This window comes from Martes martes (assembly GCF_963455335.1).
Source record: "Martes martes genome assembly, chromosome: 4".
Lineage (NCBI taxonomy): Eukaryota > Metazoa > Chordata > Mammalia > Carnivora > Mustelidae > Martes > Martes martes.
Genome location: NC_137891.1, coordinates 99,293,052 through 99,320,699, shown reverse-complemented (window position 1 = coordinate 99,320,699; position 27,648 = coordinate 99,293,052). Strand labels below are relative to the sequence as shown.

Here is a 27,648-nt window from a genome sequence, read left to right as displayed (position 1 = left end):
CTGGTAAATAATACGATCGAGAGAGATGTGAAAAACAGAAGAGACTTCGGAACGAATTCAACAGGCTTTTGTTTTTTCCGTTGGGCAACCATGGCCTGTTTAGGACTCCTCTTAATCAACCTGCCCACTCCCCTCTGAGCAACACGTGCCCCTCGGCTGGCCTGCCCAAAAATAGGACAACAGGACAACAGGAGTCCCTTCCTAGCAGCCAGGCCAGTGGGAGAAGCAACGAAGCCTATTTACAGTTTCCACCTAAACTCTGGAAAAGGTCTCACTTCACAGCAGGGAGGAAAGAATTAATATTCAAAATGACCCTGGCAAAAACAAAAAAAAAACCCAAACAAGAACCCTGCTGTGCGACAGGAAGCAGCAGAAGCTCAGTCACAGGAGACTACTGGAGAAACAAACCGGGTCGCTCTCTAGTCAAGTGTGTGTTAGGGGTTTCTCACAAGACTAGGCAAATACAGGATGGGAAGGGCTGAGTCAGATGCTGGTTGGTATTTTAACAGTAACACTTAGTGATACTGCTTTTGTTTTTTTGTTTTCTTTCTTTCTTTCTTTCTTTTTTCTTTGGCTATCTTTAAGTAAGCACAGAATTGAAAAGTAAAAGGATGGAGAAAAGAGTCATGAAAACACATTTCATGCCCCCTAGGTATGACTCAGGAACCTGTCAGGTCCAGTTCTAGCCACACACTTCAAGAGCAGTGTAGAAAAAAAAAAAGTGCAGAAGGCAAGCAAGAAAGTGGCCAACGCAAGAGGTACAGAAGATAGTTCAACCCGGTGAGGGAAGAGTTTAGTAAACAGCCTTCACAACAGGTAGGGATCCACTGGAGAGGAAGTTTTCATTTGCTACTAAAAATGAATTGGAAATCAGCATCTTCTTTGATGTAAATGTGTGGTATTTACCACAGTATTAGTAATACTGAAAACATCAGCTACAATCTGTGTCCACAATGATAGTGATTAAATAAGTTCTGTCAATCTAACAAAAATGGTGCATTATTAGCAGAGGGGATATAAAAAATGCCACGGTATGAGCACTCACCAAGCTGAATGGACATAGGTTAACATCAGGGGTTAGTAATACTTGCATACTGGCAGGGGCAAGGGTATGTGAGTGTTGTAGAAGCCACGGAAGCATCTGGGGGCAGGCAATCACTCTTTACCAGCTGGCACCAAAGGCTCTCAGATTCATTTTAATAACTGGTAGGGCAGTGCCAGCACAGGCTGGCTACAAGCCATCCCCGGCTGTTGGCACGACAGCAGCTAACCCCACTCCGTTCTTATTCCACGCCAGCCACTGCAAAGCACAACGTGCAGAGGCTCTGCGGTGGCCATTATTACCACCTTTCTTTTACAGATGACAAAAAACTTAGAGAGGTTAAATGACTTGTTCGAGTTCATTCTGCTTATAAATGACAGTGCTGAGATTCAGTCCCAGGCCTGTTTGCCAACACAATCTGGCAATTTTACCCTGGACCATGCTGTTTCCTAAGACTATGTAGTCATATGAATAATATGAAAGGGAAAAATCAAGATAATAAAGTGTAAAAGAATTAAGATCACACTTTACTTTTTAGGGTGAATTTTTTCTTTCTTTTAAAATTTCCAAATGTTTTATAACATGGCTGTTTTCTATAAGGAAAGATTTTATGAGAGCCAGGTTTTTTAAACACTGGGAAGAGTTACCGAAGTTACAAACCTAAAAAAAATTTTTTCCCTCCCCAAATAGGATACCTTTCATCTGTCTGAAATGCTTCAACTACTGCTCTATCTGAATAAACAAAATCACCTATAAATCATAGCCCTTTCCAGCACTGGGATTCTACAATGCATTGTCAATCTTTATCAAACAAATAAAAAATACTATAAGCCTGAAAATTATACAGAGGCAAACGTATTCATTCACTCAATTAGTATGTATTGCTTGCCTGCTATGAGTCAGTTGTTTGGCTAGTTGGCGGAGAACCCCGAGTTAGTCAAGAACCCTGCTTTCATGGATTTCAAGATGGCAATTCCTTCTTGGTCAATTTTTAAGCCAACATCACTGTGCTGAAGGGCAGAGAGCACTGGCTCCAGGCTCAGCAGCAGCAGCCAGTGATCACGCCTACTAGGGAAAGAAGGTTGGGCTGATCCATCATCTCAGAGCTTCAACATGGATTCACCCCCTCCTGGACCAAGACCAATAGTCAAAGAAGGAACCCTGAGAGAGTACAATGGCTCTTGGAAGATCCCTTGGCCCTTGGAGGTGTTTCTATGTCATCTGCTAGGATGTCATCTTTCTTTAAAGTCCCTTGGGGGGAAAATGGGATAGACACAAATGACAGAGAAGACAATCAGCAATTTCCGAGAGTAAGTTGGTCTTGAATCTTATAATTAAGGGAAAGAACCTACTATTTAACCAAGCTGTACCTTTGAAAAGACAACTCTAAAACTTTGTGAACGTCACAGTATAGATTATGGTTCCTGAACACATACTGCCCCCATCATTACCAATGTGAATACTGTGACACACATGGGTTAGGTCAGAACTCCCTCCTGATCTGGAAACAATCTGTTTAGGGCTCAAAATACATATCCATTTTATTATAAGATAAATCACATTTACCTGAAAGATATAGTAAGGACTCTTTCAAGGATATAAAAACCACTTTGTGTTATTTCAGAGATATAAAAAAACTCATAATAAATGGAAAGATGGTTAAACTCTATGCTACCTTCTCAAAAATAAATACCCATTTAAATGAAGAGATACAGACTGCTATGAACTCTTCCTTTGTCTTCCTTTATTGTTTTGCCACTCAGTGAGGTCAGCCTGCCTAATCTCCTTGGAACTAGATCCCTTTTCATACTTCATCAGGTTGCTAAGCAGATATGCAGTATGCTGAGTGTGACAGTCTGATGAAACTTAAGATAGCTAGAAAATCCTTTAAATCAACTTTTAAACTCCATCATGTCTATATCGTAGGGAACTTACATTCACAATGTGTTACTCAGCCAATGCCCCAGCCACACGTTATGCATCTCACCTTCGATATAGCTTGGACTGTCCAAAAGTCATAATTACCAGTGGTACATGGAAGGTAGTCAAGACCAGAATGATCTGGGAAGAGACAAAAGCATGCAGTCAATAAGAAAGATCATCCAATTACATGCTTGCATGTGATGGGATTAAATCAACAAGTAATAGATTGCCGGAGTCCTGCCCTGTGGTAACCTATACTATAATATCAGAAAACCCAGAAGGACCGCGTTCCTAGGGTCCTAGGAACCTATGACTCAACTCATTTTGTTCAAATTGTCCCATCACATACACTTCAAGTAGCGAGGCAGAGATAATCAACGACACACTATGATAAAGGAAGGGTGAATCTCTATTATTGTAAGATATTCTCAGGCAAAGATCATCTCTCTTTCTGCTCACAGAGGCTAGAATAGTATAGGTGTTCTTAGAGAGGTCACTGTATCATATATATTTGTCCGTTTCTTCCTCTCCTTGCTGTTAGTTCTCTGTGAAATTAATTTTTCAAATAAGTATTTTTCTAGAAAGAAATATTCATGAGGAAAAGACTCTGATAGTACATTAGTACAGGAGGCTATAGAGTCTCAAATAGCCACATAACAAGAAACCTTAGAGATACCAGTCATCTTAGATAAATGGTCAAATCACGGAAATTGGTGCACTACTCAAATTTTAGAAGAAACTGAGACATGGTTAAAAATTAATTAAATTAATTAAAATAAGAAATGTATACCTTGCTTTTCAACATCAAAATTCTATTTCTTTTGATTCCTGATGCCACTGTCATGGGCCTCAGTGCTATGATATACACATTACCAGAATACCAGAAGGTATGAGCTGTGGCCCCTGCCCTTGTTCAGACAGAAGGACACAGAGCCGGGTAATGCCACACCCTGACTCAAGACCTGCGGCCACCCTCAGCACAGCCTCCTGCTGGGGGACTGTCTATATGGGGATACAGAGGGATGAGGAGCTGAAGGACTCTGCTTCCATGACACCAGTCCTGGCACGGGCTCCTCCGTGGTAGGGGAGGAGTCAACAGAAGGAGCTGAACAACCACAAGCCCATGGGCGCCACAGTCCTTCAACACTAACTGTGGGAAAGGACCCGGAACAATACAGTTTGGAGGAAAAATGCCAAGATGTGCAACGTGCAGTTTTCTGCTGCTACACAAGGGTTTTCCCAAGTATTATGAGGCTCCCATCCGAGCACATGGCACTCTCCTTCCTCTTTCTACTTCTTGCTCATCTTGATGTCGAGCAGCCATCAAAACCTAAAAAGGTGTCTGTCTTCCTACTATGGAAGGCAGTCACTAGATGTTCCCAGTTCTAAAGCAAAACCAAACCAATCACAGCTTCCTGAAAATCTGCACTGCAAACATGCCTGCAACGGAGGTTGGAGACCATTTCAAAAAGTAACAACATTCAGTGTTTAAACTGCTAAAATCCCCGTCTTCTTCTTGCTACACTGAGTTAACAGACTCAAAATACTACTTACCCCAGTGCCATCGCCAACCCAGGACAAGGATACTGAGACACTGAGATCATCAAACACATGCTATAAGGGAAAAAAAAAATTCATTTAGAAATGACATCTGTCTTTCGATCTCTGGCTTCCTTAAATAATTCAGAACACTATTACTTCCAAAGTAATTAAGTTGATAATCATAAGGGAGTATGAATTCCCAGAAAAATGTAGGGAAGCTGGGACTGAACTACTTAACCCAAATTACAAATAACTTGGACATTTTTTTTTAACTTGGACATTTTAATTCTCTCTCATATAAAGTAAGCCAAGCAGATGAGTTTTCTTACTGCACCAGATGGGGAGATGGAATAATCGAATTGCTTTCTCCAACAGGACTAAATATAAAGATATAGAAAGTATTCTTAGGATGCTTTAAAACAAGAGATCACAGCCCACATTGACAGATATAATTGTAATCAAATCGGCATAATTTGAATTCTTCTAGACAGCCTTCACAGTATAGCTGAGTAGTTAATCGATGGATTCCTTTTGCTCCGAGGGTAACTCACTCACTCAAAATGGCAAGGGACAGAAGCAAGAGCCAATGCCCTGAAGATGGGGACACCTGAGTGGCTCAGTCCATTAAGTGCGTGACTCTTGACTTCGGCTCAGGTCATGAACTCAGGATTGTGAGATCGACTCCCGCGTGTCAGGCTCTGTGATCAGTGTGGAGTCTGCTTGAGATTCTCTCTCTCGCTCTGCCCCTCCTCCTCCTCTCTCTCTAAAATAATAAATCTTTAAAAATAAGTAAATAAATAAATAGTGGTGATGATGATGAATTAAGATAGAAGTCTTAGCAGTTGTGGTAAGAGTTAGAAAAAGAGGGGCCCCTGGGTGGCTCAGTGGGTTAAGCCTCTGCCTTCGGCTCAGGTCATGATCTCAGGGTCCTGGGATGGAGCCCCGCATCGGGCTCTCTGCTCCGTGGGGAGCCTGCTTCCCCATCTCTCTCTGCCTGCCTCTCTGCCTACTTGTGATCTCTGTCTGTCAAATAAACAAATAAAATCTTAAAAAAAAAAAGAGTTAGGAAAAAGAAAAGGGAAAGCTGGTATATTATAACTAAGATACCAGAAGTATGTTGGAATGTAGTTATAATAATCATCACGGATCCTTTAGGGTTTTGGTTTTCAAATACTTTCTCTATTTATAAAATAATACATATCCATTATAGAAAATATGGGCAATAATAGGGAGGTATAATAAAGAAAATATAAATTATTTATAATCCTATCACACAGATATTCAAGGCTAACATTATAGGTATAATCTTCTAGTGTATCATTTTAAAAATTAAATTAAATATTTATGTTATTTTATTATTTTATTTTTTTAATTTAAATTCAATTATCTAACATACAGTACATCATTAGATTTTGGTGTAGTGCTCAATGATTCATTAGTTGCATATAACACCCAGTGCTCATCACATCACATGCCCTCCTTACTCCCCACTACCCAGGTACCCCCCCACCCTCCCATCATTTTTTTAACTGATAAAGAATTCCAAAAAGGCAATACACTGGCACTTGGTAAAAATTTCCAACCATGCACAAATGTATACAGTCGATCCTTGAGCAATGTGGGAGAAGGGGGTGCCGACCGCCAGCATGGTCAAGAGCCATATATAATTTTTGAGTCCCTCAACACTTAACTACTAACTGGCTACTGCTGACTGGAAACCTTACCAATATCTCCAATAGAAGATTAACACATATTTTTTTACATTGTATCTACTACATGCTGTATTCTTGCAAGAAAGCTAGAGAAAATAGAATGTTATAAAGAAAATCATAAAGAAGAGAGAATAATTTACAGAACTTCACTGTATTTATCAAACACCAACAAACCACAGGTAAGTGGATCCGTGCCCTTCAAACTCATGTTGTCCACAGGTCAAATGCATAATAAAAAGTGAAGAGCTTTCCTCTTCCCCACCTTGTGCCCCACCACCTCAAGCCCCACTCCCCTGAGCAGTTAACAGTTTAGTATATACTTCTGCTAAATGTTGACAATTATGCTTTTCACTTACAAAGACTTCTTACATCTTACTAAGTTCTTTAACATTCAGCGCGCCCTGCCTTTCCGAGGATGAACGGTTCCTTAGAAGCAGAGGCTGTAACTATACTTCTTGGTATTCCCTATGCCTGACATGATACTTAACACCTTCAATAAGCGTCTGTTGAAAATGATTATACATTCTTCCCAAACCACAAACTCAGTGTCAAAATAGAACATGTCTATAAATGGTGGGATGCCAGCCACTTGGTCACTCGAGCCACTACCCCAACAGAGAAGTCTGAAGAAATACGACTCAAAACACTAACTGTTCTGCTCATCTTCTCATTTTCGTTCGTGGTCCTCCTGAATGGGTTTCTGAATTCACCTACACTATTTGCCCCCTGGACGGTGAGTACCTTTGAGATCAGCAGAAGCTCTTGTACGATCTCTGAAAATGGTACAATCAGTGCCTCACAGAAGGTTTGCTTGCTAAATGCCGGTTAACTCTCAAACATTCAGGCAGAGCTTCTCAAAGCCTCTGCAGGACAGAAAGGCCATTCATACATGTAAGCTGGCTAAGCATCTGAGAAAAAGTAGGGCTGCTAGAGACATCTGGAACCAGCAGCTTAAACACTGACACAGCAATGGGTCTTATAAGATACTCCACGCAGAGCAAGACGGCCTGTTCTCTTGAGTGAGGATATAGTGTCTGAAATTACATCAATGAGCTCCTTGAGGAGTAGGAATACCCAGAGCTACCACAGGCACCAGAGAGACCACATGGGCTCACAGTCGTTTAAACACAGACTATCTTTCCAAGGAAGGCTCTGGTCATCACAACTGGCTAGGATAAAAGACAAATTCCATCACAGGAGTCCTGGCAATCTTGATCAGGCCACAATGTAGTTAGTCTTGAGCCAATCACGATCTGCAACTTTCACTGTTCAGACAAAGCTCTATACACCGCACCCAATCAGCGCACATGGGCATTACTCACATTTTCCTGTCACCCAGTCACAGGAGGAGGAGGGTCATTAGATATCACTAGCGACACCCAGCTTCACCTGAACAACTCAAAGGATAGCTGCCCTCATTTATTACCCAAAGAGTGCCTCTGGAATGTAGGCCAGATTTATTAACTACAATTGGGGTCTTCTGCTACCCTTAACTCTTCCTCCCTTCCCTTCCTAATAACTCAGATTACACTGGGTGTTCTTTGACGGCAGGCACTGTGATGTAGTGTCACCCATCAGGCCTAGCACAAGGTCTCATTTGTGTTCAGAGCTCTGCAAATATCTCCGTATAAGTCTATTTGCAACCCCCTGCTATCAGCATTATCAATCTGTGTGTAATCCTACTTCTAGCATGATTACCACCATTTCAGTAAATAATGGCTGAAAAAACCCATCTGTCTATGACAACTAACTTTTTATACTCCAGTCTTTAACATTCTTATACTATTGAAAGTAAAAGAGAAAAATGAAATTAGATCTAACAACAGACCAAACCTCAGATGGAAAGAAAAGGTCATATGGAAAGAAAAATTAACCCTCATCTAAATGCTATTCTGGACTTGCCTTAAAAAGCTAAGAAAGAAAGAAAGAAAGAAAGAAAGAAAGAAAGAAAGAACCCAACCAAGAACAGAAAGGACCAATCCACTGCCAAGGAAACTAACTATGCCCCAGACCAAAGTTCAAGATATTTATAGGAATATAAAAATATCTAGCACTCGAGAAGATAAAATTCGCAATGTCCAACGTTCAATGAAAAAAACCAGGCATGCAAAGAAGCAAGAAAACAGGAACCATAATGAGGAGAAAAATCAATCAAACTGACCCAGAAATAACACAGATAATAGAACTAATAGACAAGGACATGAAGACAGCTGTAATTATACTCCACAGGTTTAAGAAATTAGAGAGTAGATTGAACATGCTAAATAAAGGCACAGAAGATATGAAACAGACTCAAACCGGACTTCTAGAGATGGGAATTACAATGCCTGGGATGAAAATTACATGGGACAGCATTAACAGGAGAGGAGGCACTGCAGAAAGGGACATTTTAATAGACTCGAAGCTATACCCATAGAAACTATCCAAGTGAGACACAGCGAAAAAAGACAGGAAAAATGAACAGAGCATCACTGAGCTATAGAGCTTCAAGTTACCTAATATATATATATAATAGGAGTCTCTGGAAGATTGGGGGGTGGGGTGGGAACAGAAAGAGGAAAAAACAAAAGGTAAGAAATATGAGCCCAAAGTTTCCCAGATTTAATTAAAAGTATAAACCCAGAGAGCCAAGAAGCTCATAAATCCCAAGCTTAAAGAGCACAATGAAAACTACACCAAAGCACATCATATTCAAAATGTTTCAAACCAGTGATAAAAATCTTAAAAGCACCCAGAAGAAAAAAATGACATTATATACAGAAGAACAAAGAATCACTGGAGACTTCTCCTTATTCATAGTGCAAACTAGTGAGTGGATCAGGATTTTTAAAGAACTGGGGTAAAACTGTAAAGATAAAATTCTATACCCAGTGAAAATAGTTTTTAAATGCAGGCTTTAGAAAAGAAAGGTTCTGGTTCTTCTGAACTTGTTTGTTGCCCCTCACTATTATATGGTGGATGTTCCTTTCTGACAGCCCCAAGGGAGGGACTACACCAGTGCAAAAGATCTGGAAGGCAGCTGAAATCCCGACTTTCCATGTAAAACCAACCATTCTGGTTCCTCATGATCACAGCTGACGTGATCTCCTCCTAGATATTACTCTCACAACACGTATGGATGTTGCTGGTACTATAACTATTTACACACCTGGCTACCTCTCAGATTACGCTGGGTGTTCTTCGACAGCAGACACTGTGATGTGGTGTCACCCATCAGGCCTAGCACAAGGTCTTATATGGATTCAGGGCTCCACGAATATCTCCGTATAAGTCTATTTGCAACCCCCTGCTATCAGTGTTATCAATCTGTGAGTAATCCTCCTTCTAGCATGGTTACCACCATTTCAGTAAATAATGGCTGAACAAGGATTCTTCTTAGGCCCTTTCTGCCAGCCGGAACACTGTTAACACTAGGACGTGTTCTGGGGTGCTCATACACATACCAGTGACCTCACTCCTCTCCTTCTCACTATAATTACGGTCAACTCTGTATGGCCCAAACTGGTAAGGGTGTCCTGCATGCATCATATTGTTTGGAGACACTGGTAGAGGGGCAGACCATACAGAAGAGAAATGCACACATCTGAGTACGAAGAAACAGGGGTCTGAGTACTGAGATTTAAGCAGGGCTTCCAGAGGTGGGAGTAACCACAAGCAACAGCAAGGTGGCAGGAGGAGGTTGTTGTGCAGGTAAAACAAACATGAAGATACATGCAACCCTTCTGAAAAATGTCAAAGGATAACACAAATAACATATTAATGTCACCCACCAGTCAAGTGCTGGGTATACAGTAGACGCTATTAAGCACTTGTTCAAATGACTAAGAATTTTAAGATCAGGATAGACAAGTTGTGGTAGGAATAGAAGGAAAATAAAAATACAGTAAAGGAAATGTGTTCGAGAAGAAAAGTACTTCTGCTTGAATGCCCACAGAAAACGGAGATGAGGCCACAGGATCACTTATGCAAATAGGCATGGTTTCCAATGGTATATACCGCGGAACATAATCAACCAGGAAGTTATGGTTCAATTGTTCTAATCAAGGCGAAGTAAGATGAATAAAAGAAATATGAGCAGAGGACAAGGCTATGTGGCTAGAAAGAACTGAAAGGCAGAATAATCCCTTTTAAAAGGAGAAAACCCCAGACCTTCAGCACGGTATTACCGATGAATAGCCTACAATACTAAAATACTGAACATATAAAAACACGTAGCTATATAGGAGTTGAGGAAGCCAGGCAACAGAAGATATAGGTTATGCCTACCTCAAGTAGTGTTGCAAAAGCGATATTCTGTGCTAGCTGTATAGACGACAGTTGAAATGGAGAAGGTGGGGAGAGCCGAAGCACATTTTATTTCTGGAAAACAATAGCAGTGTTGCTCCAATGTAGTATGCCTAAGAGGTAGATTATTTAGCACAAAGAAAACATGATCTGGCCACTTCATATTGCTAAGCAGTCAACCAAATGTACATGCAGAAGCAGGCCAAAATCAAGGGAAGCCACGTAAATATGCTATTTATGTGAAGATCAATCCAAAAGCCAGTACCCAGAGGGCCCACAGAGTAGATACAGTAATTCCGATTACTTAATCATACTCTATGGTAGGAAGTTCTGAAACCAAGCAGTTTAAGACTAGCTATGTAAAAATGTCAGCTTGATTCAATCAGGAGCAGATGAGCATGAAACTTGTCACTTCTAGAGACAGATTTATTAATCTCCTAGCACAGTTACTGGCACAAGAATAGACAAGACAGATCAATGGAACAAAACAGAGTCCAAGACTGGGCAAGGCTTCTTTTAGAGTGTATGATCAAGCTAGCATTTCAAGTTAGGGATTGAAGAGTTAGAAAAACTAATTATATGGAAAAAATAAGCTGGATCCCTAAAACCTTTCTTACCCCCACTCACAAATAATTTCCATACACAGCAAAGATTTAAATACAGAAAGTCAAATCTTGAAAATCCTAGAAGTATGAATGACTATTTTTATAATCTTTTTTTTTAAGATTTTATTTATTTATTTGACAGATAGAGATCACAAGTAGGCTTAGAGGCAGACAGAGAGAGAGAGAGGAGGAAGCAGGCTCCCTGCTGAGCAGAGAGCCCAATGTGGGGCTCGATCCCAGAACCCTGGGATCATGACCCGAGCCGAAGGCAGAGGCTTTAACCCACTGAGCGACCCAGGCACCCCTATTTTTATAATCTTAAAATGAGAATACCATCTCAAAAAATGATGCAAAAACTGGAACCCATAACATACTACAGGAATTACTTGGACTGCATAAAAAAAAATTTAATGGCAAAACACCAAATAGCAAGTTGAAGAAAATGGAAAAATTATTTGCAACAAGACAAAGGGCCACTATAAAAAAAAGTTGTCAAGTCAATAAGAAAAGGACAAAGACCTCCAAACAGGCAAAAGACACAAACAAGCAATTCACAAAGGATAAGGAAATGACTAATAACATGGGAAAGGCTATTCAATTTCACTAGTAATCCCAAGAAAATCACAGACAAATAATGTAATGACATTTCCAACTTCCAGAAAAGCCTGACACACGTATCCAGTAAGGACATGGAGCCCGGGCACCTGTGTGCACTGTGGGTGGGAGCATCTCAACAGTGATGTGAATCAGAACTGAAAATGTCCACACCATATGACCCAGCAATCCCACCCTTAGGAATTAATCACAGTGGGATAATGACACATCTTGACAAAGGATGTTCGTACCTGGATGAGGTTAGCAGCTACTGAGCACTCCCTTTAGGCCATCTACTGCGTGAAAGCAGCTTATTAACACATCCTCTTTTCATCCACGTAACACCACCATAAGATATCACTCTCTCTGTGTATTCTAGGTGAAGGATTAAAGCTTTGTTACATATGCTACAACAGGCAACAAAACAGACTGGGTGCTGCTGGAGACGTTCCAGCATCTGACACTGGAGGACATTCCCAACGCGCTGCCTAAAAAGCAAGTCACAGAATAGTGTGTAAAATCCTGTGTGGGTTCTTATGGTTAAAAGTTACCTGGAGGGAGGCCCTTCAGAAAATCAACAGCAACTGTCTCTAAATGGCAGAATTCATGGGGATACTTTTCCTTCTTTATAGTTTTTCTGGACTGAGTGAATTACTCCCCACCCCACCTCCACTAGCAGGAATCAAAAATAAAACTATAGAAGTTATTTTTATTTTGAAAAAAGGATATATAAAAGAGTGGTATAAAAAGTATACACAGATGACATCAGTTTCTTCTATTATACCGGCTAACAGGATGCAACAGAAGGTTACAGGACAGGTTAAACAGCCTGTGTCTCGAAGCCACACTAATGTCGGTGCTCTCGATTTAAGGCAGACCTCCTAATACCACATCCCAATGTCATTATTCACCAATACACTCACAGTCTTCCGTACATCACCTGTTGAACAGTGATTTCTAATATCCCAGATGGCACTGACAGCCATTTGCTGCCCCCAGTAGGGAAGCTCTGGGCAGCAGGAAATCTTTGGCTGGCATTTATAACCAAATTGGTTTTCAGGGACTCATTATGTTTGGGAGTAGGGGACAGCTTGTACTACCTTCTCTGAAATACATCCACCTTGACAGCTGATGGTAAGATTTATCCATGCATTTACTGCCTACCATTTTAAAGTCCGAGGTCCACACATTTTAGAGACCATGAATGAACACTAATGTCCATTTCTGGGGACCCGTGGCCAATTGCTAGCTCCATCTGGAAAAAGAGAAAGGCCACAAAACACAACATGCTTCATGGGGATAACTTTGTCTTCACATCTAATTAAACCAGGAGCCTAATTAAATTACTGTTGCTATAGCTCAGAGAACTTACAGTTGGTCGTGAGACTCACTGTAGCTTGGAAAGAAAACCTGGTAATGAGAAACTTCTGCCTGTCTTAGTTACACATCTGATCGAAAGTAAACTACTGAAAGAACCAAACGTGGGTCAGGTTTACAGGGTTGGCCCCAGGTGAAAAGCCACCCGCAAATGACCTGACCATCCTGCCATCAGGAACCACTTCTCTGGCAGGTAAACAAGGGAATGAATCCCATGACGGCTTCCTTCACACACATTCCTTCTTTGGACAAGTACCTCTGTGTGTCTACCATGCACCATGCCCTATTTGGAGCCCTGGGGAAACAGCAGTGAGAGTCTGAGTTCTGTGCTCATGGAGCATTTATACCCAAAACACACTTCCTACAGAAGTCTAAAAATGAATCCTAACCATGCTAGACCTTTAATCTAGAGACGACAGCCTGTCACAGTGAAAAATACAACCACAAAAGCGGGTGTGAAAGCCCAGTCCAGTAACTCGCTGGTTGGAAAAACAGGCTCAAATTATTTTCTCTCTTGGGAATCTACTTCCTCAGAAATAAAACTGAATTATGCTCCTTCACTCACTGGAATAATAAGAATCAAATGAAATAACATACAAGGGTGAGGCCCTGGTGAGCCCATAGAAGCTGGGAATTTAAGATTCAAGCCTCCAAACCCCAGCATGGGAACACAGGGACAGCCAGGACACAATGCTGTTCAGAAGAGGTCTGGGACACAGCCTGGGTGACGCTCCTGCAGGCAGGAGGAAAATCTTCACAGAATTCAATTCTGTTAAATAAGGCACTGCTGGGATCATAAAACACGAGCTAAAAATAAGATCACAAATGTTCCAGTTCTCAGGGAGACTATTCTTAGAAATGAAAACGCTAAACACAAAACATTACACAAGTTTTCATACCTACTCAATTATTCAGAGTTTTCTGCAAGGCAGGACGGTACACAGAAGAGCACTGGGCTAACAGTTAATCTGAATTTTCTTTTCAGCTCTGCCGAAAAGCTGTGTGAACTTGAGCAGCGCAACCTAACTTCACCACCAAGGTGAGGGGGGCTGGAATGCCAACACCTCTAGTCCTTATAAGCTTTAAAATTCTATGACTCATCAATAATTAAACCACTTCGTTTCCTTTTCCACAGCTCTTTGTTTAAACAAACAAACAAAAACCAACTCAGCTGCCTGCTCTGCAATCCCTTAGTGCTGAAAGGGGGAGGGCCCAGCACCCTGCCTTAGATAGAAACCCCAATGACCTGAACACTCACTGGAAGGAAGCAAGCGAGACCTCTGATGGCAGTATTCACGTGGTAGAAATCTATGCATCTGACCTCTGAGATAAACTTGCAGACCATCACTCTGTATCAACTTGCCAAACTTGTCAGAATTGTCTACAATTAGTAATCCATTTTCCTAGTTTACAGAAGCAACAGCTAAAATTTAGGGGATAGTGTGTCTCAAGACAGGGTCAGCAGCAAAAAGAAGAGGATATTGCAAGGGGACTATCATTTCGGCAGAACCAAAAAGTAAGGTTCAACAAGCAGACAATGGGCTGTTTGAAGAAAGGGGAGAAAAGAGCCCCACATACCTCAATAGCCCTTGAGGGCATGAATGCCACACTGCATTAAAATAATGTGAGTGGTGGCAGGGCATAGTTTAATCTCTTCTTAAATGATGCAGGGTCACAGTGTTTACTAAGAAGGCAGAGAAATATTTTAGAAAGATTCTCATTAAACAAAAACAAAAAACCTTTGGCACTTAAAAGGGTGGGCTTAGTTTTTGAAAAACTCACTTCCTTGGGATAACTCAATTCTCATTATGACCAATAAATGAGCTAATTCCAAAACAGCATTTACTTTTTACATCTTAGTCCCACTTCAAAGAAAAAGTGATAAGGGATAGGTCCCCATTGCCAGCCACTGAGCCACTAGGGGTGGGGACGAAGCCCCCACTGCCTCTGCTGCCACCACACCCACCTGCTTCCAGGTCCTTGGGCACGCCAAGCTCCCTCCAGCCCCAAGCCTTTGAACACATGGTTCTGCGATACTCCTACTGATTAAATTCTATTCATCTCCAAGGCTCAGTTTAAATAATTTCTCAGTGAGTCCTTCCTAATGCCCCCAGATTAAAAGGACATCTGCCAATTACTCCCCTGTTGTTACTTTTGTTCTTCTGGGTACTAATCATATTTATAACTACATATTTGTTTAACGTTCATGTTTTACACTGGCTCATAAAAACAGGGGTCTTGTCTGCTCTGTTCTACCATCAGCTTAGGATCCAATACAATGGCCAATATCTAGCATTGTATAATCAGCAATTGTAGAAAATTGAAGAAATGAAAGTACACATGAGACAGAATACTATAGTTAAATGCCAACTTACATAGATCGTTGAGTGTTGTAGGAGAGAAAAGAAGAAAGCCACTGAAGCTAGAACGGCATTCAGACAGGAGGAAAGCCATGTGAACAAGGATGGAGAAGCACAGAGCACATGATGAGCTCAAGGGCCTGGTGGAAAGGTCACACTAACTGGAACAGAGGGTAGGCATGGGGCAGGAAGTGGTGAAATGTTAGCCTAAAGAGACATGCACATAAGGAAAAATAACTCCACTAGCATCCTGGTCTGCTGTGCTTCCAAGCAAAGTTCCTCAGAAGCAGCCATCACATCTTGTTACTACTTTTTCAAACCTCCCAGACACTGGCGTGGTGCAAGGTTCACAGTGGCGGCTCCATTAACAAATGAGAGTGAAGCCGGCAAGGTGCGGGTGCAGAGCTGTCAACTTGAAACCACATGCACTGACTCCGATAAACTAAAGCTTACTGAAGCAGAAGTAGTGATTAAACGATAAGTAGTCTTATTTTTTATGATTGTAAATTCTTTAAAACCATTAAGTAAACTTTATCTACTTGAAACTACCAGAACCAAATGAGGGGGGATCTGCTGATGATGGTGGGATTATTATTTCTCTGTCAACTCCCATAGCTTCAGGAAAGACATCTGGGTTAGATAATCTCCCTCTCACCTTATATCCTTGTTCTTAAAATCCCAAGTCCAAGGACATAAGTAGTACATATTTCTTAATCCAGACTTCTATGACTGCTCATGATGATTCTCTAGGAATATTACAGCTATAAAAAACAATTTCAAGTGCATATACAAATATTTGGGTATCTAACCGGTAACGCATCAGAAGCTTTGTGGAAACAATCATTGTAAGACTTACTAAAGGATGAACACACACTAAATCCCACATCTCATTTAATCTTCACAATGACCCTAAGAAATACATCTTAGGACCTCCATTTTATAGATGAAAAGACCAAGACCCACTGAAATTAATCTGTCCATGGTCACCACTGAAGTTTGAATTTAGCCAGGTATGACCTGAGATCATGTTTCCTCTAAACGACTGCCTCAAAGAACTGCCAATCATATTAACAAGTTGAAATTTTGATGTAATCGTGAAGGTTAAAAAAAGAACACATACGCTTCTCACATTTCTGCCAATCTTGACTCACCCTCCTTCTTGCCACCCCCACCCAAGCCTGTCACCCAACCCTGCCAAGTGATAAAACCACTTCATCTCCCGTATCTCCTTTTCTGCATGTGTTCCTCTGGAGTTGGTATTTATCAGGATCATTTGGCTGACAACTGGGCCCTGTGGAGTCAGTAGCCAGATCAACAGGCTTGTTAAGAAATGACATAAATCACACATACGGTACTCCAAGGTTCTCAGAACATTTCCTCTTCAAAGCCTCTGATAATGCTCCATTTTATATGGGAAACTGAGGCTAAAAAAGGCTAACTGAGCTCTGCTGAGGGTTCAATGATGGAAAAGAACAGAGAATTCACAACTGTAGGACTTAGAGTTGGGGTCTATAACCTTGCCTTATCCCTAAAGCAAATGCATTGACTTAAAATATCTCTATGAGGGACGCCTGGGTGGCTCAGTCAGTTAAGCGTCTGCCTTCAGCTCAGGTCATGATCCTGGAGTCCTTGGATCCAGCCCTACCCCAGGATCTCTGCTCAGCAGAGAGTCTGCTTCTCCCTCTCCCTCTGCTGCTCCCCCCCTACTTGTGCACTCACCCTCTCTCTTTCTCAAATAAATAAAAATCTTAAAACACACACACACACACCTCTCTATGAAACACTTCAAAACACTGCACCACATTGGGACATCTGTGTTCTACTCTCAGTTCTTGGCCCACATACAAAGTCATTTAGATTCATCAGTAAAAGTAAGAGATCTGACCAGCTAATGAGCCTAACAATCTATGATTCAAACTGTTAAGCACATTATCAGCAAGAATTCAACCTCATCCTGTTCACAAATATTAAGGAAAGAGAAATCTGTTCATTGGCTTCACCATCTTATAGCTTCTGGGTGTCTCGTGCTTTGGCTCACATTCTCCTCCAATAAGGTCCAGGAGTCTAAGAGTGTTCCTTAGAACCTTTAGCACTTTAAGTTTAAAAGGTGGTCTGCCCTGCTCTCTATTCTGCTCTCCTGTTGGACGTATTCTTCAATACCACAGCAATGGTCAACCTCTAAATGGTCAACTCTTCTTGGCTCCCCATTTCCACCTCTGGTTTCTCTGCCTCTAGCCTCATGTCTAACACTACCTGTTAAAAGACATTCCCCATGAAGTCCCAAAGCACAGCTCCCTGCCCAGCCCTCCACTCTCTTTCCTCCTCCTGCTCCCACCTAAGACCTACCTTTTTTGACTTCTCTTTGTGTTTTTCTGGAAACCTTAAACATACTCCTCATCAGCTACTTCTACCCCACAGAAAACTTTCCATTGACCATTCCCTGAGCATGTCCTGGATTTCCCTACCATCATGCCTTTACAGATCTCCTTAAGAATTACCTGCATACCTTGATTCTCTCTTCATCCAGGAGGCCTTCCCAAACCACTGCACTGTGGTGGGCATGCCTTCTTTAAAAATTCTTCCGAACTTTCATCAAGACACCTTTGAACACTTAATCCTTAAAGCAGCACCAATGTGGGTATCTTTAACGTTTGCCTTGGATGTCCAAAGGCCTGGACTCCATTATATGTAGCTTACTAAGTGCTTAAATGAATGACATTGACACAATATATTTAACAAAACATTTTGATAAAACTTTTTATTTCTCCTTCTAAATGATCCTAAAGCTGCTTCTCTAGTTTAAAAAACTGTAATAAAGGCCAGAGGAGTGAAGTGACTGTCCATGATCACACAGCTATAAAGCAGCAGAGCCAGGACTCAAATCTGGAAATTGAGAGCTCTCTTTTGAATTGTGCATACAACATCTGAATCCCTTTGACAAAGGTCTGTTTCAAACTATCTTGTCTGGGAAGTATAAAGTTCATCAAAATTTTCCTTCCCAGTTCAATTCTCTTAGTCCTTCAGGGTGATGATCTTGCTGTTGAACCAGACTTGCAAACTGGCTTAAGTACAATATCAGTACTTCGTTTCTTAGAACATACAGGAAGAAAAGAACAAAACTCTTAACAAAAGCAAATATGAGAGAGAGAGTATTCAAGCCCGAGAGGGAAAAAAACAAACAAAAAACCCCTCATACATTCTCTTCTGATGAAAAAAAAAAAATCAAGCCAATTAATCACTCATATGTTTCTAACTAGCACAGGGCTGAGTCTATTAAATGGTAAGCTGACCATCTATTTTTAAAAACACAAGCAGCCAGGACAAGAGAAAAAAAAATCCCAGTTTTGGCCAAGTACTGTAGGAAAGGAAAAAACCAAATTTATTGTTATATGTTTACTGGGTTTGCTTTTAGACTATCCAAGCTAGTAACTTTGCTTTGCATTAGATTTTTCAGGCAACAAAGGATGACAAAGTACTACCCAAAAAGTAAACGAGTCAAATGTCTTTCATAATTATATGGGGAAAAAAATACTCCTGCTATCTTAAAGAACACTCATATTTCAGTGAAGCAAGCTCTGGAGGTGGTAACAAATTACCCCCAGATGTGAAATCCCCGCTATGTTCAAGTTCAACTAGGAAGCAGAACAGCCACAATTTGCTTCTAAATTTGGAATCAACCAATAAACATTTGTGATCACAACCCCTGGCCTCCCCCTCTTCCATATGAATCAGAATTTTTTTAGACATTTTAAATCTAATCCAAAATTTCTCCTGTTTATATGAGGAATTGAGAGCTCGATACTGAAATGTAAAACAGAAAATAAACTGCATTCACAGAAAACTTTCTCAGCAAAACACCACAGGCTCTGAATGGAAGATTCTGTTTTTGCTGTGGTTTCCTGAGACTAGGATTCAAGGTGGAGTGGGGAAAATAGCCTCAATCTTTAAAAACAAAACAAAAAATAGAAAAAACCTCCACATTTCTGGCATTCACTTAACAACCTCTGTAGGTATGAAGGGTCTGTCGTGAAGATTCATTCAACCCAGCTAACTCAAAGCTACATATGACTAACCCAACTTTGACTACAGTCACGATTAGAACAACAAAAAACCTGTCTAGAACAGCCTGAAATTGACTAGCATGTTCCTCAAGCCCCATTACTCCTCAAACCCACCTACACACAAATCAGTAAGGCGACCTAGGCAATGGTAAGAACAAATTTTTGCCAAATTTTTAAAAAGAATAAAAAATGCCAAAGAAACACTGTTACAAAGAGATAGGAAGGTAATTGAAAAAATTTTGGAATTTTACAAATGCAGTATCTATTTCATAATATTTTTAGGGCAACTATCACAGTGCCTTTTGCAAGAAAAGCTGTATTTTTAATTACATGTCAAATTTGATAGTTTTGCCTGCCATAAAATTAGCTTCTAATCATATAAAACATCCAAGCATCATTTCTCCAGTCTCAAAACACAGCTCACTTCTGTAAGGGCAGAACTTGAAGGGTGCCTGGGTAGCAAAGTCAGTTGGGCATCCAACTCTTGGTTTTAGATCAGGTCATGATCTCAGGGTTGTGGGATCAAGCCCCAAGTCGGGCTCCACACTCAGCGTGGAGTCTGTTTGAGACTTTCTCCCCCTCTCCCTCTGTTCCTCCTCCTCCTCATGCTATCTTTCCAAAATAAATAAATCTTAAAAGGAAAAAAAAAAAAAAAAAGAACTTAAGGGGTAGGGGTGCACAGAAAGGGAGGGAGAGGAGCAGACCTCACTCCTGCTCCAACCATCACCACACAGTGTTAAGCACTGCCCTTCCTGTGAGGATCACACAAGGATAACAGGCCAACTAGGACAAAGTTAGGGAGCACAGTCTCTGCAGTCACCCACTGAGAATCCAATGCTTGTTGGCAAGAGCTGATTGGAAATCGGCAGAGTGCAGAAGAAGCTGCTAAGAGCCTCTGTGAACCTGACATGAAAAATCAGATCAAAACAGCAGGATGGAAAGCCTATTATTTTTATCATTACAGAAAGAAAATAACCATTAGAAATTGACCAGAACAGGGCGCCTGGGTGGCTCAGTGGGTTAAGCCGCTGCCTTCGGTTCAGGTCATGATCTCGGGGTCCTGGGATCGAGTCCCGCATCGGGCTCTCTGCTCAGCAGGGAACCTGCTTCCCTCTCTCTCTCTCTGCCTGCCTCTCTGTCTACTTGTGATCTCTGTCTGTCAAATAAATAAATAAAATCTTAAAAAAAAAAAAAGAAAGAAAGAAAAGAAATTGACCAGAACATAAGCCTTCTTCCAACCATTTCCACAAACAGGAGACTTAGATTTCTAATGAAAGATTTAGATTTCTAATGAAAAATCACTATGCACAGAGCCAAATATTTGAGTCAGCAGAGACCTTACCTAATTGTAACACTGCATTCCCCCTGAGCCATTTGTCCTGCCTGGATAGCTCTCTAACCTCCCCCCAACCAAACCACAGATGAAGACTAACCTTTCCCCACACAAATACACGTCATCAAATCTGCTGATTCTTGTAACTGAATTCCCCACTGCAGAAGTCACTTTACAGCCGTCAGGGTTAAAGGTCTGATTAGTATACTACATGGGAATAGGGTCCTCGTGGAGATTTTGCTCATTCTGCTCAACCGGGCTCAAGAAGGAAATCCTATGGAATTCTACCTCTTTGTAAAACAATCGGGTGGAACAGGGCTCAAGAGAAGACTAACTTGAGGGTAAGGGTGGGAGTGCTGGGGAAGGTAGTATGGAGAGAGACTGCCTGTTGGAATAAATGAGGCAGTTAGAAAGTTCCGGGGCAGATAAAGGCACTGACCTTCCGATTTCCGGGTGTGACAAAGATCCACAACAGGCTAGGAGTGGGAGCTCCCTGAACCTCCAACAGGCACATTCAGTCCTGTCAGCCTGGACTCAGCCCTGCCAGCACCAGCAAACAAACACGCACATTCTTCTCAGAGCCCACATGCCATACAATGCGGTCTCTCTCCAGGGCCTGTTTATTTAAGAAACCAGATGCTTTGATGTTGGGGTGCAGTTGGGAAGTTCTGTGTAAAGAAGTAGTTAATGACAGGAGCAGAGGGAGGACAGAGAGTGAGCAACAGTTTCTGGCTTTTAATCATAAGTTTCGAAAGTTTTAAGGAAATTATCAAATGGTCTGAACACAGGAATGAGAAGTAAGAAAATTATGTCAGCAACCACCGTAACTCTGGCCAAAGCATTTCATCTGTTTCTTTAAGACAGTTTTCATGCCGAACCTCAAAGGGGTACTTATAGGTGGAATGTTTTGAAGCAATCCAACTTAGCAACCAACATTAATAAAATCTTCTGTGCTTGCTCAATTTGTCTCATGTGCAAAGGTTATACGTGTCACTATTACTCCACTTAAAAGAGTCAGTTAAAAGTGTGGCATGAAAACAATTTTGGGTTAAAGGCAAAAAGGAGGTTATTTTTTGAGTCTGAGAAAAGGGCATTTATAAATACACAGACACACTTGCTGGATTTCATGAGGGAAGAAGCCCAAGGTATAGGTCATTAGGGCACACGTCTCCTAATACCAGAATATAAAAGCACTTTCATGCTTTAGTTTGACCTTGCTTTTTAAAGAAGAAACGCCAATAAATTCTCACAAGCCAAACAAGCCAATGGTCTAGGAGATCTGCTAAAACCTTCTGAGGCTTTTCATTGTCCAGTCTGAACTATCTTTTCTTTGTATCTTGGCACCCCCAGCATCCAGCACATCTTGGACATTTGGACAGCGTTTTCGTGCACTGACTATATGAATCAATGTGGCTTAACATGAACAGTAAGTTTTAATAAATGAGAACCAAAAACTTTTGATTTTCTTTGGGAATTGACTCCTGTCATCTTATGAAAAACTCCTCTTAGTGGCACTTTCCCAGCTGAACAAAAGTATACAAAAAAAGTATACAATAGCCCTGATAAAAAGTTGTTTGGCCATGCTGATCCTTTTATTTCACACTGTTTATAAAGGGTCCCTAAATACTAGATCTCTCAATACCGGTCAGGATGACTTATCAGGATTTCTAAAAATAAGGAACTGAAAAGCAGAACAGACTACCACATAACAATTCTGGGTTAAGGACCTCTAAGAACTGCTTTACTCAACCATTTCTAAGGTGAAGATTATTAACAATGGCTTCACTTTCACCACATTCACATGTTATAAACAGGATGGGATCTCTGAAGAGGAGACTACCGGCAATTAACAAGTGCAAAAAGAGCTATTTAAAATTAGGTCACTGAAAGAAGACTGAGGAAAAAAAGCAAAAAAAATAAAAAAATAAAAAAATAAAAAAAAATCAGTAGCTAAATAAAATGAGAGAAATAGAGGGAAGCTTCTTTCTGAAGAACAAGGTTTCAGATCTGCTCTTGAGTATATCTGGCCTAAGGAACCCCTGAGCCATTTTTTTCAACCTCTAGCTTTAGAAATCAACAGTTTACAAAAGATGTATCAAGTCAGACTAGTTAGGGAATACATCCAGGAGTAGCAGCAGGTCCTGAGGTAGGTCAACAAGCAAGAGAAGAATCAAAAATATGGGGTAAGAATGCTACATCCAGCTGACTCCAGGAAGGAAGGGGTCCTGTTGTAAGTTCAGCATCAGTGCTGTAAAGCCTTCCTCAACTCCCCACTGTGAGACAGCCCTCTACACCATTATCTTTTCCTGGCAAACAGGAAGTCTTCCCAGTACTCACTCCACCCTGTCCGCATCCAACTTGGTTGCATCGGTCAGCACTAGTTACATAGCTCCCGCCTGTGTGGCCTTCAGTGGGGCTCTCCCTGACTGCCTGTGCCCTGACAGCAACTGCCCCCGGGGACCCCACATGTGAGAATTCAGCACAGGTATAGAGTCCAGGCAAAGGGAGAAAGATAGTTCAAGGGGAGACTGAGATTTGGCTGACAGGGAACGTGGTCATACACGGACAAGTGCAATCAGCCACTCATCTCTGGCCCTCTGTGCATCTCTTGTTGAAAGAGGAAGGGATGTAATGGCGAATGTATCACATGAAGGCTACCCTGGGCAAATATGGGTAGCAACAATTAAACCATTAGCTCCCGGGAGACTCGAGGAAAGGTGTCCACGTTGCACTGCAGCAAGTAGCCTGGACCTTCTTAACAATGGGCTTTGTCAGGCCAGTAGTGTGCAAAGGTTGAGGGGCTTGTCCCTAGGGAAAGAACTATCGCAATTTTTAAAGTTTCTGACTAGGACTGAGCACAAAGGAGAATGTCGGCAATGTGCGTCCTAACTGTTGGAAATCTTGTTACAACAGGATGAAGACAACCTGGTCCGACTCCAATGCCAGGCTAGAAGGTGAAACTGAAGGCGGAAGAGAGATCACAGATACACTGTCAGCCCACCTCCAAGCTTGTCTCTTCACCTACTAAAATACACACAGTAACCTAAGAACTGCTGTGGGATTTCTGAACACCCGCCTACCCACCCTGAAAGTACTGACCCAGCGAGGACACACCTCTGCTTCTGCGCAGCCCAACTTCTCCAGCACTTAAAGAGGTGATTAGTCCTCCAGCCTCCTGGTGGGTTATAGCGTTACTGGGTCCTGATTATTTACACAGACGCAAAACAACGACGCTCTAGAAATTCTGGCAACTTTAAAAAAAAGAGAAAGAAAGAAAGAAAGAGAAAGAGAAAAAAAAAAAAAAAAAAGAATGCCGTGACAGTCTAAGACTGCTTCCCCTGTGACGAAACACAGCCGCGCGGGCCGCGGCGTCCCGGGGGCCGCTCCCGGGCCGGACTCCGCCCGCCCGCCGCAGTTTCGGAGCCGCGGCCCGGGGAGCGCGGGCGGCGCGGGGCAGGCGAGCGGCCCCTGTCTCCCCGGCGGAGCCGCGAGGCGCGCGGACGCTGGAGGAGGGGACTGGCCGCGCGGGCGGGGCAGGCGGCCGCCGGGGGAGGGGGGCCGGGGGCGGCACCTCGCAGTCCGGGCGGCGCCCGGGCCCGGCGCCCACTCACCTGGTGCGTGTTGTTGGCCAGCTTGGCGACGAAGTCCCGGACCCGGCCGCAGTCCTGGTCCTCCTCGAGCGCGCTGCGGCGCCAACGGCCGCCGCGGGGAACCGGGCCCCCGGGCGCGGCCGCGCGCAACCCCCAGCTCACCCCGACGGGGCCGGACCAGCGCGACAGCGGCGCAGCGGGCGGCGGCGGCGGCGCGTCCAGCCGGTCCTGGCCGAGGGTCTCCGGCGGCAGCAGCTGGAGGAGAAGGAGGAGGCCGAGGCCGTGGGGCCAGCGCGAGAGGCCATCCGCAGCTCCCCGGGGCCGCTCCATCGCCGCCGAATGCCGACGCCGCCGACACCTGCCGCCCGGCGCGCCCGCCCACCCCCGCCGGCGCCGCGCCACACCCCCGAGCCGGAGCCCGGCGCTCCTTGGATACGCGCAGCCGGGCCTCTCCGCCCCCATAGGCTGGCCGCCTGTCCTTCTTCCCCGGTCCGCTCCTCATTGGCTCGCGTCGCCTCCGGCTTCGGGGGTCCTGGATTCGGATGCCAAGATGCGGGACTGATTGGCTGGAACGTGGCAGAGACCGCTGAGGTCATCCCCCCATCGCTTGGCGTCTCCGTGGCCGGGCTTCCAGAGTTAGCGTAGGAGCTTCCCGCGCCTCCCGCGAAGCACCCCCTGCCCGTGGCGCCCAGACCCTTCGCTGCTCGCTCTGGCACCCTCAGGTTGGGGACCGGGTTATTCCCCGCCCCCCCCCCAGCGCGTCTCCCCCACAGACATCCCTAAAATTCCTTGGGTTGCGGCAGCGCCTGGAAAATCTCCTAAGGGACTCCCTCAGCTTGCTCAGCTGGAAAAGGGGGCTTCGTCATGAACCGGTGCTTCAGGTTTTTAACCTTCGGGTACTGGAGCACCCATTGTCCAGTGAAGCAGCCCGCCTCGCTGCCAGAAAGGTAAATGCGAACTGTGTGGGCTGGTCCTACGGAGGCAGATAGACATCAGAGCATCCGTGACTCATGCAAGCTTGAAGAGTCCTCCACTCCACCACGTATGGTCTCACTCGCTTTCCTCTTCTGCAGGGAGTTAGGCCAAAGGCAGAATTGCTTATTGGTTTCCCTAGACTTACAAAGTAGCTTAGAAATCAGGGGTGGGTGAAAGGGGCAAGAGAATTCCCCAGTGCTTACTTTAGACACGATCATTTCATAGGTAGGTGCATGTTGTCTTTACCGAAGTGTCTTAACCCTGCCATGAGTGCATTTCACAAGTTTGGTTTTGAGTATATGATGCCCCCTAAATTAGCATCCTGCCTCTAATCAATAAAACAAAACCCCATGCGGTTCCCTTTATCGCAGAAACTGCACACTTAACTTTTAGAACATGCAGTGCAGGTAAAACCAGTTTTGAATCTTTACTGACTCCATCCCTTCGGAATGCTCGAAGTTGTTCATTAGAAAAGGTAGCAAATAGAAACATACTAAGCGCACAAACGTTACGCTCAAATAAGACCACTAAAAAGTACTTTTAACTACAAACTGGAGGTAAACCCAAATGAGAATATATTATTCATTGTAGAGCAAAATGGTGCAATGCACCCAACCTAATGTTTACATTAAAATCCATCTACTCACAGTAATTTGCAAACAAAAAGCTTTACAAATTTACATTTTTTCCCAGAACAACTATAAGACCTGAGAAGTGAAAAATATTTTTGAATGGCATCTGAGCAGAGTAGTGAAATCACTAGATCAGTCTTCCAAGTTCTCAGCTGCTGAAATGACAAAGCTTGAAAACTGGTGTACAATTTGTTCCTTTCCATTAATTACCATGTGTCAGATTATTTTTTTAAAATACAGATTATTTTTTAATCTATGCCAACTATGGAGTAGATCACAAGACAGTCAGTTCCAGTAGCATGTGATTAGCTAAGGGCAGAAGAGAGGCTATAGAGGAATATTTCTTTGTTTGGGTGACACAAAGATGAATGGTCTATTGTCTTATGGGCTTGAAAAGAAAAAAAAAAAACCAACTCAACAGTGCCATCTCCTGGAGAAATTAGTACATACACTTTTAAACAAGTATTAAATTGTTGCAGTTATTGTTGCATTTTTGAATATATTACTTTTTGTTAACCAACCTTATGCTTACAGAATACGTATTTCCTTCATCAACTGTATTAGATGCTAGGGACATGGTGCTTTGCATACGGTGCTGAGAAAATGTTTTGTGTAACTTAAGTGTTTCAGTATTTTAGTCTGACACAGGCACTATATACAAAAGTTGCACTGTCAGATCTCCCTTGTGAAAAACTGCACATAAGATCTTACCTCACTTGCAGGACTAAAATACATAAATTACTTATTAGTAAAAACTGTACCTTTCTCCAAGATAAATTCTATAGCAGAAAGATGAATAAAAAGCGGTTACACATCACAAAACCATCACTTTTCCTAGTGAGATCATTTCTGATCCTATTTATTTTTTTTAAACAAGAAGTCTTATTTATTTATTTGACAGAGAGAGGGCACAAGCAGGGGGAGCAGCAGAGGGAGGGGGGAAGAGGCTTTCTGCTGAGCAGGGTGCCCGATGTGGGCCTGGATCCCAGGACCCTGATATCACCACCCGAGCCAAAGGCAGGCCATAAGTCCCTCTGATTCTATTTCAATTGGACATGAGAAATGTTGTAGGAAACATACAGAAAACCAAACTTCTCTTTTAAGGATGCTGAAATCCTATTCTTTCAAAAACATAGAGGGTGTGAAATTTACTGTCTCACCAGTTGTAGAGTCCAAGGTACAAATAACACTGCCTAGGCAGTGAGAAGGCAAAGTAGTGTAAGCTGAGGCTAAGGGAGATATGTTAAGATCTGTTTTTCCCCACATAATACCTGTAATTCAGAGACACAACTCTCATCTCTCCCTAAAGGAGCATGATTTGTCCATGAACCTATAGAGTTAAAGGGAATGCTAGTCTAGTTCTTCCCAGTAGAAGCTTCATGGGAGCATAGACCACATCCAGTATTTTCACAGCTCCATCCTCAATGCCTATCACAAGGTACATAGTAGATAGGTATTAGATTTGAATAAATGGAAGTTGTGATAGGATTTTTCAGTGGCATTTTCTACCAGGATTTGATAAATGGTGAACATGAGAAATGAATCTCATGATTATCGTATTGTATTTATTTTTTAAGTAACCTCTAAGCCTAATGTGGGGCTCAAACTCATGACCCTG

The 27,648-nt window shown here is 42.6% G+C and overlaps 1 protein-coding gene across 3 annotated transcripts in view; it reads right to left on the bottom strand.

Moving 5' to 3' along the window:
- Positions 1-24,818, bottom strand: part of SORT1 (sortilin 1) — a 64,740-nt gene extending 39,922 nt beyond the window's left edge. For 2 of the 3 annotated variants that reach the window (XM_080801058.1, XM_080801060.1), the window contains exons 1-3: positions 24,445-24,818; positions 4,520-4,579; positions 3,030-3,103 (exon numbers count right to left, since the gene is read on the bottom strand). In XM_080801058.1, the coding sequence (XP_080657184.1) occupies positions 3,030-3,103; positions 4,520-4,579; positions 24,445-24,753 (443 nt within the window). In that variant the 5' untranslated portion in view covers positions 24,754-24,818. The remainder of the gene's footprint in view (positions 1-3,029; positions 3,104-4,519; positions 4,580-24,444) is intronic. The other variant, XM_080801059.1, reaches the window with a different exon arrangement.
- Positions 24,819-27,648: the final 2,830 nt, after the last annotated feature.